The sequence below is a fragment of the Miniopterus natalensis genome, chromosome 12, assembly GCF_054644295.1.
Source record: "Miniopterus natalensis isolate mMinNat1 chromosome 12, mMinNat1.hap1, whole genome shotgun sequence".
NCBI classification, from domain to species: domain Eukaryota; kingdom Metazoa; phylum Chordata; class Mammalia; order Chiroptera; family Miniopteridae; genus Miniopterus; species Miniopterus natalensis.
This window is the reverse complement of record NC_142092.1, coordinates 50,476,197-50,490,095: the sequence shown is the minus strand read 5'-3', so window position 1 is coordinate 50,490,095 and position 13,899 is coordinate 50,476,197. Positions and strand designations below refer to the sequence as shown.

Genomic DNA, 13,899 nt, shown 5'->3' with positions numbered 1-13,899 from the left:
ATCTCACGGGCATCTATGTTGGGGCATTTTGTGTCCAAACAGTGTTTCTCCAAGGCTTGGGCGCAGTGGTGACCTGGCACAGATCTGAAGTGGACCCGAGTTCCCAGTGCACACAGCCCTGTGCTTTTATACACATCCTGGCACTGGCCATAAACAGGGTTTTGTCAGAAGCTTCCTGAGAAAGTTGTGTTCCATTCATCTTGGTTGAAAGGAACCCTAGATGACAAATACCTCCCTCATTTAATTACAGAAACAGTCAGCAAACCCCATGGAAAAAGATTAAACCGAGCAGAGAAAAGAGCAAGCCTCAATCATTTCTCCCCTCTCCCATCTGGCCCGAGTTTCTCACCTAGGATTTAGCAAGTAGGGCTGCTCTTGGCCATACTTGCCACTGAAAAATGGTTTATTTCTGCAGAAAACTTAAACTCAGAGGCCCCAAACCAGGTGAAGAATGAACTGCATTTAAACGACAATTCATCAGTGGCTGGAAAGTTAATCAAGATTCTGAATTTGGGAGGTGTATATACAATTTTTATCCAGGTTTATATCTGCAAAGAGGAGTGAGACACAACAGCAATTATCTGAATAAAATCAGATTAAATGAACACACACCCACACAAAACTAACTCCTTAATCATATTCCTCAGTTGTTGGAGAGAGAAGCATAGAATTTTGTGGCTGCAAGGAACCTTTGAAATCTTTGGTCGAATCCATCATTTTCAGAGATGAGAGAAATAGACCCCTACAGAGGGAAGATGATTTGCCCAGTTCTCACAGTCATAGAGATGCAGTTAAGCCTGGTTTCCCAGCTCCCTGAAGTGGCCTTGTAGTTGCCTCCGCTCCCCACTTCTCTCTGCCCGTGAGCGCTTCATGTTTAACATGCAGACCCTAAATCCTCAGAAAACGTTTTATGGCAGGCTCGAGCTTCCCACCCAGAGACAGAGGCTGATGGCTCTCTTCCCATCCCACCTGCTGGTTAAGAGTGTGTCCCCCAGAATCTCCAGAACCAACTGTGCCTGCCATGGAACCTTGCCACGTTGGAGAGACTCTGGAAGTGGTGCAATAAGCCAGCTCTTCCCTGTGTCACCGGGTCTCAGCAGGAGGAGCAAGACCTGGATCATCGCCTTAGCTCATCTGGGACGACAGCCCAGAGCTGGTTGAAGAAAGAGGAGTAGGTATGAAGTCAAAGGGCCAGTTCCACGTTTCCCACACTGACCTTGCACAGCTATGTCACCTCTCTGGCCGTGGTCTCTTCAGCTGTAAAATGGATGGTAGTTCCTACCTCAGAGACCCAAGGGGCTCTAAGACTCACTGACATTCCAGAAGTTTGGAAGCTTCACTAATTATAAAGTAGATGGAGCCGGATTGAGAAAGTCCTACCAAACTTTGCCTCCTGGCATTCTGAACCTTGCCTCATAAATAACAATTGTCCTAAAAATAATAGACAGACTTTTACTTCTTTCCCCCTGCAATCTGTGATAGAGACCCAGGACTTTTACCAACCAGAAAACTGGACAACTATGCCTCTACTCACAGTTGCTGATCCTGGAGGCAACCAAGATGCTTTTTCTCTTCATTTGCATCTATCTTTCTAAATTTAGAGCTATAAACTCCTAGGGGGAAAAACTGGATAGGAAGAGAACAGGAGGGCACTAGGAGTGCATTGTCTCCCAGGAAGCAGAAACCTCCCAAGTAAAGTTTCATGGGCAAGAAAGAAAAACCCTGCAACAGTGTATGATTTGATTTGCTGTGTTGATCCAGAGTACCAGGAAATCAGGCACTGAGGGAAAGACATTACCTCAGTATGTAGAACAGCATAAAATGAGAGCCTCCTGGACACCAGAATCTGTGCTCAGATACTTAGTCTACAGTTGTCTGAGAAGCATACTCACAGTTTAATAGACAGAAAACAGGGCCAGCGGCAATCCACAGAATATGTCTTTTGATAAGCCACGTCTGGAAAGACCTGCTTGCTTTTGAGGATGAATACATTGAAAACACCTAACATTCAGCCTTTGAAAAAGTGCTGCAAAAATAATCAAAGGCACACAGTACCCAGAAGAAGCATAAGAAGAGTCTTCCTCTGAAAATGACCTGTCATGGGATAAAGAAGAAGAGTTTAGGAAGATGTTTGGTATCCTCAATCATATGCAGAAAAAACATGGTCTCCATGAAGTAGCCTGAGATAAAAGGATGGAGTGAAAAGGGATATGATCATAAAAAATTACTGGGAAACCAAAAATGTCAGTAACACAATAAAAATATGTTAGAGACAATAAAGCTCAAAACTGAGGCTGTTGAAAAGCAAATCAGTAAGCCTGCAGAACAAAGAACCTGAATGGCTAACATGTTTATGTACAGCTACTTCCCTACATTGCAGTCAAAGGGCTGCAAAGTCGAATGCTAATGAAGTGCCACGTTATTCCTAAAAGATTAGCAAAGGTTAGAAAGTCAGGTAGTACCAAATATTGGCTAGGATGTGATGAGATGAAAACCCCTGTGCCCTGCTACTGGGAATGTAAATGGTATAGCTATTTCACCAGAAGTTAGTGAAACTGAATATGCACTTACCCTGTAATAAAAGAGAGAATAAAATAAGATGCTCTTCCAGAATGCAGAGGACAAAGTACAAGAGATGAAATCATGGAAGAAAATATGATGGATATGGATTTGGAGAATGAAGACAACACAGATAATGAGGTGTTCTGGAGGATAGAAAAGAATACGAATATAATGTAAATATATATAATAGTATACTATTATATATTCTATTTAATATATGTTTATATAGTACATATTACATGTAGTATATAGTATATATGTGTGTATATTTTATGAGTTGAAAGACTTGGGTATATAGATTGAAGGACTCCCTGAGTCCCAGATAAAATCAAGAATGCCACAGCAAGATCTATCTTGGCAAATTTTAAGAATAAAGAAAAAAAAATTTCCAGCATTCAGGCAGAGAAAACCAGATACCTACAAATGAACAACAATCAAACTAGCCCCGGTTTCTCCTTTGCATCACTTTGTAATTTCAAAGGGGAAAAGCAGTAGCCCAAGAATTTTATACCCAGCTAAATCCTATCATGTGTCAAGGCAACAGAGGCTCATTCTCAGCAAGTTTTCAATCCCATATTGTTCTTCAGAATATTAAGTGGTACTCCAGAAGGTTGAAACAAGAAGCAAGATTAATATATCCAGAATGGAGAAGAGTATATATATTTAGTCTGAATATCAAAAGGGACAAAGGAAACAAAAAGGAAGCATTAAAAAGAATAAGATTGCTAACAAGATGATAAATGCAAAACCAAGAATTTATTATGGTAATAAGCATATGTATTTAAAATTGATTCATGTACTCCTTTCAAGAAACATACTTAAATACAATATTAATAGAATACAAATAGAAGGAGGACCAGCACTATGGCAGGCAAATGCAGGCAAAAATAAAGTAACAGTGTCAATATTAATATCAAGCAAGATATAAAACAAAACAATAAAATGACCAACTATTTTACCTTGAAAAATATTTTAATCCGCAATTTATTCAATGATTATCAGTTAAGTGCTTGGTATTTGTACTAGCAAGGGTATACATTGCTGAAAAATAACAGTGTAATTGTGATAAACATTTATGCTCAAAGCAACATAAAATCAAAGGATGTAAAACAAAAAACGTTGAATTACCAGTGGGGCAAAAGTAGGTATACAGTTGTGAGTATGCAAAACATAGTTTATTTTTGTATTATTAATTATTGTATTATTTTCCATATGAGCAACTGTAAACCTACTTTTGCCCTACTCTCTACATGAAGAAATTGTCAGAGACAATGGAGAAAAATTTAACAAACCTTTCAGTCTTTGATAGGTCAAGTAAATAAAAATACAAAGCATGTGATGATTATAATGGTTAGTTTGATTATATTGCTTATGCATAAGCAGTCTGATAATTTTATAGTTTACAACTAGAGACTCCATCTGCTTTTCCAGCCGCCATAGTACTTTTACAAAAATTGATTGTATAATAGGCCAGAAAGAAAATCTCAATAAACTCCAAAAGCAGATGCTGTACATGCCAAATTCTCAAAACAATGCAATAAAACTAGAAATAACAAAACTATAAAATAAATTTAAAAGTACTCTCTGAAATAAATCCTTGGTTTAGGGATTAACTCAAAGCTTCAATCATCATGTGTTTGGAAATGAATTTGGTTGTGTGAAATAAGGCAGGAGAGCCCAGAAAGGTTGGGTCTTTTGAGGTAGGGCCCTAATGCAACAGGCCTTGGGTTTCAAGATGCTGAGTGACTGCGCTGGGGAGGAAGGCCTGGCGAGCACAAAGGAGGCGGGTGGCAGCCATCAAGAAGAGAAAGAGCACTGGTGTTAGATTCCTTTAGACCTGCATTTTTTTTTTTTTAATATATCTTTATTGATTTCAGAGAGAGGAAAGGAGAGGGGGAGAGAGAGATAGAAACATCAATGATGAGAGAGTCATTGATCCAGCCCACAACCCAGGCATGTGCCCTGACCGGGAATCGAACCCCTATCGCCTGGATCCTAGGTTGATGCTCAACCGCTGAGCCACGCCCGGCCGGGCTAGACCTGGATTTGAGTCCTGCTTCTTTCTCTCTTATTGGCCATTATTGATATCTTATTGGCCACTGTCAACATCTCGATATCTCCCCATTTCTGGGTCTCAGCCTGCTTATTCAAAACTAAAGGTTGACCTATCAGAATGGCTATCATCAATAAATCAAAAACAAGTGTTGGTGAGGATGTGAAGGGAACCTTTGTGCACTGTTGGTGGGAATGCAGATTGGTGTAGCCACTATGGAAAATGTATGTAGTTTACTCAAAAAATTAAAAATGGATCTGCCTTATGACCCAGGGATTCCACTTCTGGGTGTATAGCCAAAGAAACGGAAAACACTAACTCGAAAAAATATATGCACCCCTCTGTTCACTGAAGTGTTATTTACAGCAACCCAGGTGCCTGTCAATAGACTAGTGGATAAAAAAGCTGTGGTACATGTATACAAGGGACTGCTACTTGTCCATAAAAATGATTGAAATCTTACCATTTGTGACAGCGTGGATGGACCTAGAGAGTATTATGCTCAGTGAAATAAGTCAGAGAAAGACAAATACCATATTTCACTTACATGTGGAACCTAAAGGACAAAATTAATGAACAAACAAAATAGGAACAGACTCAAAGACACAGAGAGTGGACTGGTGGTTGCCAGAGGGGAGGGAGGTTGGGGGACTGGGTGAAAGAGGTGACAGGATACGAAGTACAAATTGGTAGTTACGAAATGGTCACAGGGATGTAAGTAAAGATTGGGGAATATAGTCAATAATGTTGCAGTAACTATGTATGGCACCAGTTGGGGGACACTGTGTAAAGTATATGATCGTCTAACCACTAAGCTGTACACCTGAAACCAATGCAAAATAAAATTGCAAGAATAAACCTAAGGGCATTGATTTGTATCAGTGGTTCTCAACCCTCCCTTGGCATCACAATCACCTGGGAAATTTTAAAATAATACTAATTCCTGGCCTCTGTGCCCAGAGATTCTGATTCAGTTGGTTTGGAGTGGGACCAAGTCATTAATATTTCTAAAAATCTCCCCAGGTGATTCCAATGTGTAGCTATGGTAGAGAACCCCTGAGCTAGATGATTTTGCAGGTTCCTCCAGTTCTGCAGTTCAGCAGTGCAAGTAGGCACCTGCAATCTTTGCTCATGGAAGGAAGTTTTAGGGAGTGAAAGCCAGAGGAACAGTGATGCCAAGCTATCTAATCAAAGTGTGCATTATCTCAAATGGTGCAGAAAATGTCAGTGCCAGTTAATATTTTGCACCCAACATGATTTAGACCCGGGGCATATATTGTACTTCAAGCCCATTGTAAACACAATGGACCATTTATTCACTGAACAGTAACCACTGTAATTACCTACAGGGCAAACATATGAGGTTGTTCAAGCAACAATTAATTGTGGACCTGGAACTAATGGGACAATAATGGTAAAGTATCAACCAGAGTGTGATTCAGAAATCACATCAGAAAACCAACATTTTCCAAATTGTATTAGAAAAACATTTTGGGGGATGTGATGGCACATATACTATTGCAGGCCCTGAAATAGTTGCTCCTGATTTTTCTAATAGCTCCTTCTTATACTGGTAACTGTGGGAGGCTTGAAGTGTTGTTTTAATACTGAGAAAAGAATCATGAATACTGGGTTTTAGGGGACTGCAGAGCTTCTTTTTGTTGAGCTAACTATGCGACCTAAATATCACCTGCAAGCTAGAGTGCTGATCTTGTTTGGGTTGTAGGATCCTTTTTGTGAATCTGGTGGAAGCCATGGATCCTCTTTTCAGAAAAATGTGTCTATGTGCACAATGCACCCACACAAGGTTTTTCATACAGTTTTGGGGGAGCTCAGAGACACCTTGAAGCTCCGCTGTGTTCTCTCTAGGTCATGGTTCAGCTTCTGTTTGTATACCTCGAGACACAGGAATCTCACTACTTTTAACAGCAGGCCTTTCACTGCTAGGCAACTCTGCATGCAAGTGTTCCTCAATATGTCCAGCTGAGATTTTCCTCTTTGTATGTTCTTCCCATTGGTCCTTACTGTATCCAGAATTTTTTTTAACAGCCATTCTATCCTTGACCTTTATCAGCCTTGGGATGATGTTCCTGTCTCTCCAAGGATCTTAAAAGTTGGATCCTGTAGGGGCTCTTTAGTTCCAGGTGATAGCAGATGATCTGTTTGGTGTGCGTTCAGCTCCAACAGATGGGATCTGTTTAGGCTGCTGAGTGGACGTATGAGATCCAGGGATCCTGGGTAGTGTCTGCCCTCTGAGCCAGACCAGGAAGAGGGACAAGATTTCCACTGTCCCACTCTGCCAGAGTCTTGGGGAGAAAAGGAATGCTTCCTCAGGTGACAAGAGCATCTTCAGCCGGGGCCTGGGGGTGCCAGGATGTTATTTCCTTGGATGATGAAGTTGGACTCTGAAGAGTATGAGATCTGGAGCTGCTGCTGGGACAAGCAAGAGTTTGGGAAGAAAGCCAGTGGCAGCAAAGAGTGAGCTTGCTTCAGCCGTGCCCTTTTTTGGATCAAAGATTTAAGTGAAACAAAAGAAGAAAGGAAGAAAAGGAGGGAGGAAGGGAGGGAGGAAGGGAAGGAGGGAGGGAGGGAGGGAGGGATGACAGACTAGAAGAAACCATGACAGAATTTTTATAATCTCAGAGTGGGAAATGCGACACCAAATCTGAAGACAAAATTTAGAAGTGGATAAATTCAACCACATTAAAAAAACAACCCTGTAAGGCAAAAGACACTATAAGAAATATCAAAAGAAAAGGTATACAAACTGGGGGAGAAACTAGTAACTTATATCACAAAGGGTTAATTTCCTTTATATAAAAGATCGTTTCTACCAACTGATAAGAAAAACGAGTCAAATTGGAAAACAGGCAAAGGATATGAAGTTTCCAGAAAGAACCTGCAAATTGCTCTCAAACATAGGAAGAGATACTCACCCTCACTAATAATAAGATAAATGGAAATTAGAGCTACCAGATACCATTCTCTCACCATCACACTGCAAAGATAAAAAATTTGATAGGCACCTTCTGTGAATTAGGCTGAGGGAAGGGAGATCAGAGATCAGAGGAAGTGTTACGGAAGAGGTGACATTTAAGCTGGGCCTTGTAGGACAGATCATTAAAATCCAATTTAGCAACTTACTGGCACTTGAAAGAAAAAGAAGAAATAATAAAGGGAAAGAGGGCAGATTTGACTACTGAGTGTAAATTAAAATACACACACAAAATGGGAAAGCAAACAAACTGGGATATTACAGCAACTGTAACAGCCTGAGTTTGAATGCTATACATATAAAAGTCTTCATTAAACTCAATAAGAAAAGCATTAGACTACCACTCAAAAAAAGAAACAAAAGACACGAAAAAGCAAATTCCTAAAATAGGATATATTACTAGTTAACGACCACATGGAAAAAGATTAAACATTATGCATAACCAATTACTGCAATGTGATTCTAGTCTTTCAGTATAAATCATTATAAAATTAGAATGTTTTTATTTCCCCTGTTGACAAGAATGGTGAGATTGGCTCTCTAATTATACCTGGGTAGTGGGTATATAAATTGATACAATCCTTTATGACAATAAGGATAAAGTATCCTTTATCTGGGAAATTTTATATGCAGACTTTATCCTATAGAAATAGTCTGAAATTTAGGGGAAAAAAATGCTGTGCACTAGGATGATTGCAGAATAATATGACAATAATGACAAATTAGAAACAATCTAAATGCCTCAAATTAGAGATGATTCAGTAAATTATGGTACTTTCATATACTGAAATATTATGTAGCTATGAAAATGTTTACAAGGAGTTTTGAACAGGATGGCTGAATACTTGTAGGATAATGTTTAGTATGTGTGTGGGGGAACAGTTAAATTATGTATGTGGAATGATCTCAAGAATCTTTTTTTTAAAAATTACTGTGCATGGAAAAAGGACCAGAAGGCAATAGACTACAACATTAATGATGGTTCTTTGGCAAGGAGTAAATTATTGGCCCATTTTTTCCTTCTTTCTCCTTATTTTGCATTTTTAAAATCTTCTCTTCCATTATAATGTATTACTTTTACAATAAAAAGGTTTTAAAATGTCTTGCCCTGTGTGTTTGTTCCCAAGTCAGAACTAAAGGTCCTTTCTGTTCCGAAAGATCCTAGGCTCAGAGCAGTGAGGCCCACCAGTAAAAGTGTTCCCTCTTTTGTGTTTTTCAGCTTTCCTTTGCGGCGACCACACCTGTCCTAGCTGATAAGAAAAAATACCCTTATTTCTTCCGGACTGTCCCATCAGACAATGCGGTGAATCCAGCCATCCTGAAGCTGCTAAAGTACTTCCATTGGAAGCGAGTGGGCACACTAACCCAAGATGTGCAGAGGTTCTCTGAGGTATGCTTTGCTGAGGGGGGACCTGCTCTCACCTCTGTTAGCTCCTGTCATCTCTGGGCAAGTGTTCCAGGCAAGGGCATTTTGTCTGAATCAGGAATGGGCACATCACAGGACTTTTAAGCACACTTTTATTAGCAGGACCAAAGGTGTTTTACCATTGACGAAACAGAGCTGGTGGCCAGGGAATTTGATTGTGCGTGGGACAGGTGAAAACCTCCATCCTAGATAGCTCAGCAGGGAACCCTTCCCTTTCATTGTGACTTTGGCTAACTTGTGTGGCTTATTCCCTCATCGCTCCTGTAGGTTTATTGTCCTTCTTACTGATGCTGCAGTGACCATCTAAAATCATGATGCGCCACCAACACCACTTCTCCTGTGAGGCAAGTTTTGGGGAGGAGCTGGCTTGGAGCAAAGACTTTAGTGTCACCCGGTCAAGTGGGTGGGTTTTTTGTTTGTTTGTATTAATGGTTTACAAACACATTATACGTGGTGATTTTTTAAATTTTGGTTTGTTTTTTGCTTTTAAGAAATAAAAAACAAAACAAAAAAGAACCCCAGAATACATATAGTAAAAAAAATAAAAGGTTGCCAATTCCCACATTCTCTCCCAGTTGAACCCCTCTCTCAGTTCAGTGTTCATTCTGCCCAGAACTTTTTCAATATATTTGTGTAAACCCAATGACTTTCTACTGTAAATTTTGCTTTTTTCACTTTACAACAGATCTGGGAAGTCTAGATTGACCTTAGTCTTATTAATGGGCCATGGTGTTCTGCCAGATGGGTAGATGGTAATTTATTGAACCAGACCCCTATGGATGTCTACAGCTTTTTAACAGCACAGCCAACACCTTCCCACCTAGTAGATTTCTAGAAGTAGAATTACTAGGTCATTTAAAATAATGAAAAAAGTTGATTTCCAGAAAGGCTGTTATAATTTCTAGTCCCACCAATGCATTTGAAAATTCCTATTTTCCTGCATCCTTACAAAGAGTGGATATTATCAAATGTTTAAAAAGTTTCCCACTCAGATGAGTGCAAAATTGCCTCTTGTCTTTCTTCCCATTCTCCTTATAGCTCCTACTTTCCTTTCACCTTCTACATGTGTTCTTGATATTTGGAGCCTCCCAACAAGGCGAGACATTCCAGGTGTGTTTAGCTGCCCAAGAGAAAAACACTGAGCCTTGTGGGGAGGAAATGTGTGAGACAGATGTCCATGCAGACCTCAGCAGGAAGAATTGAAAAGTTCCCACCCCTTCCTGCAGGGAGTGGTGTGGCAAGGAGGTGGGGGACAGAGAGACCCAATTTCCACTCCAACCCTGCACTTACCTTTCTTTTTTTTCTTTTTTTAAAATTTCTTTTATTGTTGAGAGTGTTACAGATGTCCCCCATTTCCCCCCCACCTCCACCTATCTCCCACCCCATCCCAGGCCTTCATCTGTCTATTGTCTGTGTCCATGGGCTATAACTAATTTGTGCTTCTAAATCCCTTCACCTTTTTCACCCCTCCCCCTCCCACCTCTGCATTTACCTTTCTGAGACTCTGCCCATCTCCCCCATGGGAAGGAGAGGCCACTCGGTGCATTGACCTTGGAGAGCTTCAATTTCCTCCCCTATCCCTTCAGTATTCTTGCCAAAATCAGATGAGTCATGGATTTGAAAGAACTTTGTAAAGTTCATGCATAGAGAGGGATGTTTTGGGAGGTGCTTGAAAAGCAGAAGTGTTTGGCCCCACCATCTGTGGTCATCCAAACAAGGCAAGCTTTTCCCAGGCAAGACTGGCCCTCATCTTCCCACCTCTCCCTTTCTCAGTCCTTAGGGAGAGGCACAAAGGGTACTTGACCTCCAGTGGGAGTGATTCATTGCCAAACACTGAAGAGGCTTTTGCTGGAAGATTGCCCTTTACGGCACTGACAAAGGTTCTGAAATGAGTATGAAACTGGTTGATGGGGAGAGCCAGTCTGTTGCCCCATTAACATGGGACTCTGCAGCAATTTGGAGGGACCTGCTTTTTTCCAACAGTCTTTGGTTGTCAGAACCTGAGGAGCTCTTAGAGACACCTCCCTAAGCCCCTCATTATATAAAAGGAGAAACTGAGACCCAGATAGGGGATGGGAAAAGTTCAGGGTTTCAAAGCATCTCTGAAGTCATGAAAGATTGTTCACAGAAAAGTCAGGACTGAATCCTGGGGTGCAGATTCCCAGTCTAGACTTACCATTGCTCCTCCTTTCCATGCATAACTTCCAGCAGTCATGTGGGAACTACATGTGACCTGGGAGATTTGAAAAACCTGAAAGCCTTAGTCTAAAGAGGTTAAATTTTCAGTCCAGACTTGGTGGAGTGTTTTATGGATTCCCCAGCACTCTCACAGCCAACCGCCCTATAGGGAGGGGTTATGGTTCCCATCTGACAGATGAGGGAACTAAGGCCTGCAGAGGGAGGTTGGTTCTTGCCCTGGGGCACATGCTGGTAAAGAGCCCAGAGGAGGCTGGAAGCCTGACCCTCTGGACTGTTGGTCAGTGTTTTCTCCATTATACCATCTCCACCCACTGGGGACAGGTATTAACAGTTTGGTAGCACATCTCATCCCTGCACAGCTGTGTGAGGGCCCTCAGCCGAGTTTCAGGGCATCTCAGAGGGAAACCTCCTTTCTGAAGACAGGAAGTTGCTTGGTGGTATTGCTGGCAAGAACCCCTTTTGATTTAAATCTCACCGCCCAGCTGACTCCTCTCTGTGCCCAAGGGCTTTGGCATCCCTCTCCTGATGTCTGGGCTGCATTGCTGGAGTGCAGGCCCTGGAAACTTGCCAGGGGCTAACAGCTTTTTGTGAGTACAGAGGAAACTGGATTCCTTTTATGAAACTGGTCGATCAGCAGCATCGAGCACTTCTGTTCCGGACTGGTACACTGGAAGGAATGTCAAATGAAAGCAATCCTGAAGTTGGAGGGAGCTGGAGGCGGGGGGGGGGGGGGGGGGGGGACCTTAATTTCAAGGAGCTCATTACTTTGGGACTGAAAAGCGGGGAGAGCTGAGGGCCATCCCACCTTGGAACCAGATGTTCCTTTCAGCCCAAGATCACTAAGATTTAAGGACACTGAGTGGTGACCCAGAAGTGGCTCAGGTCTTGGGTCAGATATGCCAATCTCTAGGCCCAGCTTTGCCAAGCAATGGCTGTGTGACCCAGACGATTCACTTCACCTAGTTGACTCAGACATATCAGATCTAAAGCTGCTGCTAGAACCAACACCAGTGGCTGACAAGATTGAGCTTGCTTCAGCCCTGCCCTCTCTGGATCAAAGATTTAAATGATATGAGAGAAGAAGGAAGGGCTTGGTACCAGATGGGCTGATCTCTAAGCCCAGCTCTGCCAAGCAGTGACTGTGACGCCAGATAATTCAGTTCACCTGAATGAGATCCCAGTTTCCCTCCTGTAAATAAGGAGATTTATTCCCACCTCACAGACACTGGGAGGTGAGAGGGTTAGATGAGAAAACATAAATGAAAGACTTATACATACTTGGTGCTATTAAATGGGCATTCTCTATGCCACTAATTCATGAGACAAACTCTAGGAATGCATATCCATTCACTCAAAAAATAATAATGTGGTCTGTGAGGTGCCAAGGCCCTGAGCTGTCAAGGGCCAGAGAAGAATGAAGTGGCCTTGGAGTCAGTAGCTATCAGGCCTCCTTCCTTGGGAATCTCAACTCTGGCTGCTCATTAGAATCACCAGGGCAGTTTTTTTTAATACCAAACAAAACTTAAATTTCATAAGTTGGGTTTTTCCCTTTTTCTTTTCTATCCACTTTTAACAGCTTAATTGGAATAATTTATATGGCATCCCATTCATTCCATTGTTAGTATACAGTTCAGTTATTTTTAGAAAATTTAATATTGTTGTTCAGCCATCATCACAATCCAGTCTTAGGACTCACCTATCACTCTAAAGTTTCTCTTGCCTATTTTCTCATCAGTCGTATCCCCAGCCCCAGGTTCATTTGCTTGCTCTATAGTTTTGTCTTTTCCGAAAATTTCATATTTTCATATAATTCTATAAATAGAATTATATAACATGTACTTCTTTGTGCTTGACTTCTTTTTAGCACAGTGTTCTCGAGCTTTATCCATGTGCATGTATCAGAAGTTTGTTTCTTTATACAGCTGAGTAGTATTCCCCTGTATGGATAGGGTACATTTTTTTAAACACCAGGGGAGCTTTACAAATCCTGGTGCCCAGGCCACCCCCCAGAACAATTACATTAGATGACCCCAGGATTAGAACCCTTTCAGGCTTTCCAGGTGTTCATTGTGCCACCATTCACAACTGGCTTAGGATTTCAGGGTGGAAATGATGCCCTCTTGTGGTGGGAGCCCTTGTGCTCAGAGTAGCCCAGTCTGCTTGGCCGCATGACTGCCTTCAGCAGGCACGGTGACTGTGGAGCAGGATGGAAAAGGTGGAGAATAGCCTTGACCCAGCACTGGGACCCTGCCAGGTAGAAGACAGAGTGGGAGTGAGAGGTAAAATTGAGGGTACTGCTGAGCAGGTGGTCCATGGGACCCAAGATGGAGGGGGTCAGGCAGGCAGATGGCCTGTGGGCTCATCTCTGGAAGTCTCTTAGAAGCTTGATGACGTGGGGGTGGAGAGAGTGGAAGGATGGGAAGCTGTGGTCAGAGCTAGAGGAGGGATGTAGGGATTAAGGAGTCAGGCTCTGTGTGTGTGTGAATAGCTAAAGCAGAGTGGCGGTAGAGATTACCAGAATGAGGGGCAGAGAGGTCAGAGGCCAGAATGCCGAGTGACACCCACATGGGCACTGCAGGCACAGGATGGAGGCAGGGTTTGGGGTGGTGATGAAAGGCAGTGAGCAGCAGCGCCTGGGAGAACCAACAGAGAGTAACGGGTATT

General features: G+C 42.0%; 1 protein-coding gene across 1 annotated transcript in view; it reads left to right on the top strand.

Moving 5' to 3' along the window:
- GABBR2 (gamma-aminobutyric acid type B receptor subunit 2) overlaps window positions 1-13,899 on the top strand; it is a 298,825-nt gene that overhangs the window by 108,723 nt on the left and 176,203 nt on the right. Inside the window, exon 3 of the mRNA XM_016223063.2 lies at window positions 8,830-9,000. Within this exon, the coding sequence (XP_016078549.2) occupies window positions 8,830-9,000 (171 nt within the window). The remainder of the gene's footprint in view (window positions 1-8,829; window positions 9,001-13,899) is intronic.